Consider the following 2,464-nt stretch of genomic DNA (forward strand, 5'->3'; position numbering starts at 1 on the left):
GCACCGCAAGGGTGGAATCTACATGCACGTCAGTTAAGCACGAGGAAAAAATAACAGGTAAAGTGGAACAAGGGCCTAAAAACTCATACCTGAGGTGTGAAGGCAAAGGCTTTAACTCCAAAGTGGGAGTCTCCTCGATTGAGGGAATTATTGGTGGAGTCTTCCGGTTTTTGAGATCCAAGGAAAGTTTTCGGGGCTCATAAGTATATGATCACATTCCTTGCAAAGCATTGACATATTCTATAAAGCCTTCTTTCTCATCCTCATCACGATTCAACAACAGAGCTTCCAAGGTATCTTCAACATTTATCACAGCACTTGTGTCATCAATAATTACTTCAGTCACAAGATCCACGAACGAACAAACTTCATTGCTATTTGGCTGCATCGTTGATTTACAAACATGAAACACCACTTTTTCATCGCCCACCCTGAAGGTGAGCTCGACATCTTCCACATCAACTAAGGCCTTCCCTGTATTAAGGAAAGATCTCCTCAAAATGATTGGCACCTCATAGTCAACCTCACAGTCAAGTATCACAAAATCTGCGGGAAGGATGAACTTGTCGACCCGAACTAACACATCATCAATTATCCCCAATGGTCTTTTCATTTTCTGATCCTCCATTTGCAACCTCATGGATGTGGGTCTTGGTTGACCAATCCCCAACATTTTGAACATAGAATAGGGCATCAAGTTAATGCTTGCCCCCAAGTCACATAAAGCTTTGGCGAAATCGGCACTCCCAATAGTGCACGGGATTGTGAAAGCACCGGGGTCTTCTAACTTTGGATCCACGGAGTGCACAATAGTACTCACTTGATGTGTCATTTTGATCATTTCACAGTTCATTAATCTTTTCTTTGTTACCAAATCCTTCATGAACTTGGCATATCCCGGCATTTGTTCTAAGGCTTCAACCAACGGCACAGTTATGGATAAACTTTTCATCATATCAATGAATTTATTGAATTGATTCTCATTGTGTTGCAAGTATTTGAGGGTATGGAGGAAGAGGCCTTGGCATTGGTGCCTTAGCCTTTGGCACTACCGGCTCTGGCATATCAATCACGTGCTCCCTAGAAGGGTTCACTTCTTCTTGCGTCTCCTCCACATTTTCATCAATATCAATCCTCGCTTCTTCATTAGCTTGAACATCATTGCTTGGCTTATTATCATCTTGCACAAACACATCATCACCCACATGTCTTCTTTGGATTGAGGTACTAGTAACTCCACCTCTCCCACTTCTTGTTGTCATGGCCATTGCATGCCCCGTATTCCTATCTTTCGGGTTCACCACTGTATCGCTAGGTAGTACCCCCTTTGGGCGAGTATTTAAAGCTTGAGAAATTTGGCCAAGTTGAACCTCTAAGTTGCGGATAGAAGTATTGTGGGAGGTTAATTAGGCATCGGAGTCGGTGTTTTTCTCCATCATTTGCTTAAACATATTTTCAATTCTTCGCATTTCACTATTGGAAGAACTAGGACCTTGCGATGGATATGGAGGCGGGTTGTTTGGTTGTTGATACATCGGGGGCCTCTGAAAGACTGACCCCCGATTTCCTTGATTGTTATTGTTCCAACCCCCTTGATTATTGTTGCCTCCCCAATTGCTTTGATTGTTACCACCCCAATTACCTTGATTATTTCCTCCTCAATTGCCTTGATTACCTTGATTACCCCAATTGATTTGATTATTGTTGTTGCCACCACTCCAATTTCCTTGGTGGCCTTGGTTGTTCCAATTTCCTTGGTTTTTTGTGATCTCCATTGTTGTTGATTTGGAGCATTACTTCTTTGACCTTGATAATTGTTGACATATTGAACCTCTTCATCTTGCTCATCATATGACTCATCTTGATTATACCCACTATTACTTTGCTCAAATTGTTCCGGATAGTTTTGTACTTGTTGACCTCGTTGTCGTCTCTTGTTTACCATCATGTTCACCCCTTCCATAGCATTCACCTATTTTGGCCCTTGAACCTGTTGAAGTTGAGCCTTGGCCAATTGGTTCATGGTGGTCGTCAACTCTACAATAGCTTGCCCATGATCATGTAGCTCCTTGTGGAGGTGAATAACATTTGGGTCACCCTGAGGAACATTCTCTCTACTTTGCCACGTCGAAGAGGTGTCCGCCATCTCATCCAAGATTTCACAAGCTTCAAAATAAGGCGTGTTCATGAAGTTACCCCTAACGAGTTGATTTACCACACACTGATTCGTTGTGTTGATCCCCCTGTAGAAGGTGTGTTGGATCATGGACTCGGTCATATCATTGTTCGGGCATTATTTGACCATGGTACGATATCTTTTCCAAATCTCGTGCAATGGCTCATTGGGCTCTTGTTTGAAAGCTAGAATTTCATCCCTTAGCATAGCTATGTGCCCTGGAGAGAAGAATTTGGCAATGAACTTCTCATCCAACTCATCCCAAGTGTGGATGGAATGATTGGGCAA

General features: G+C 42.7%; 1 protein-coding gene across 1 annotated transcript; it reads right to left on the bottom strand.

Moving 5' to 3' along the window:
• Positions 1-211: 211 nt before the first annotated feature.
• Positions 212-904, bottom strand: LOC138894792 (uncharacterized). Its single transcript, XM_070179522.1, has one exon. It carries the CDS (start codon positions 902-904, stop codon positions 212-214), a length of 693 nt encoding a protein of 230 aa, XP_070035623.1.
• Positions 905-2,464: the final 1,560 nt, after the last annotated feature.

The sequence above is a fragment of the Nicotiana tomentosiformis genome, chromosome 6 (assembly GCF_000390325.3).
Source record: "Nicotiana tomentosiformis chromosome 6, ASM39032v3, whole genome shotgun sequence".
Taxonomy (NCBI): domain Eukaryota; kingdom Viridiplantae; phylum Streptophyta; class Magnoliopsida; order Solanales; family Solanaceae; genus Nicotiana; species Nicotiana tomentosiformis.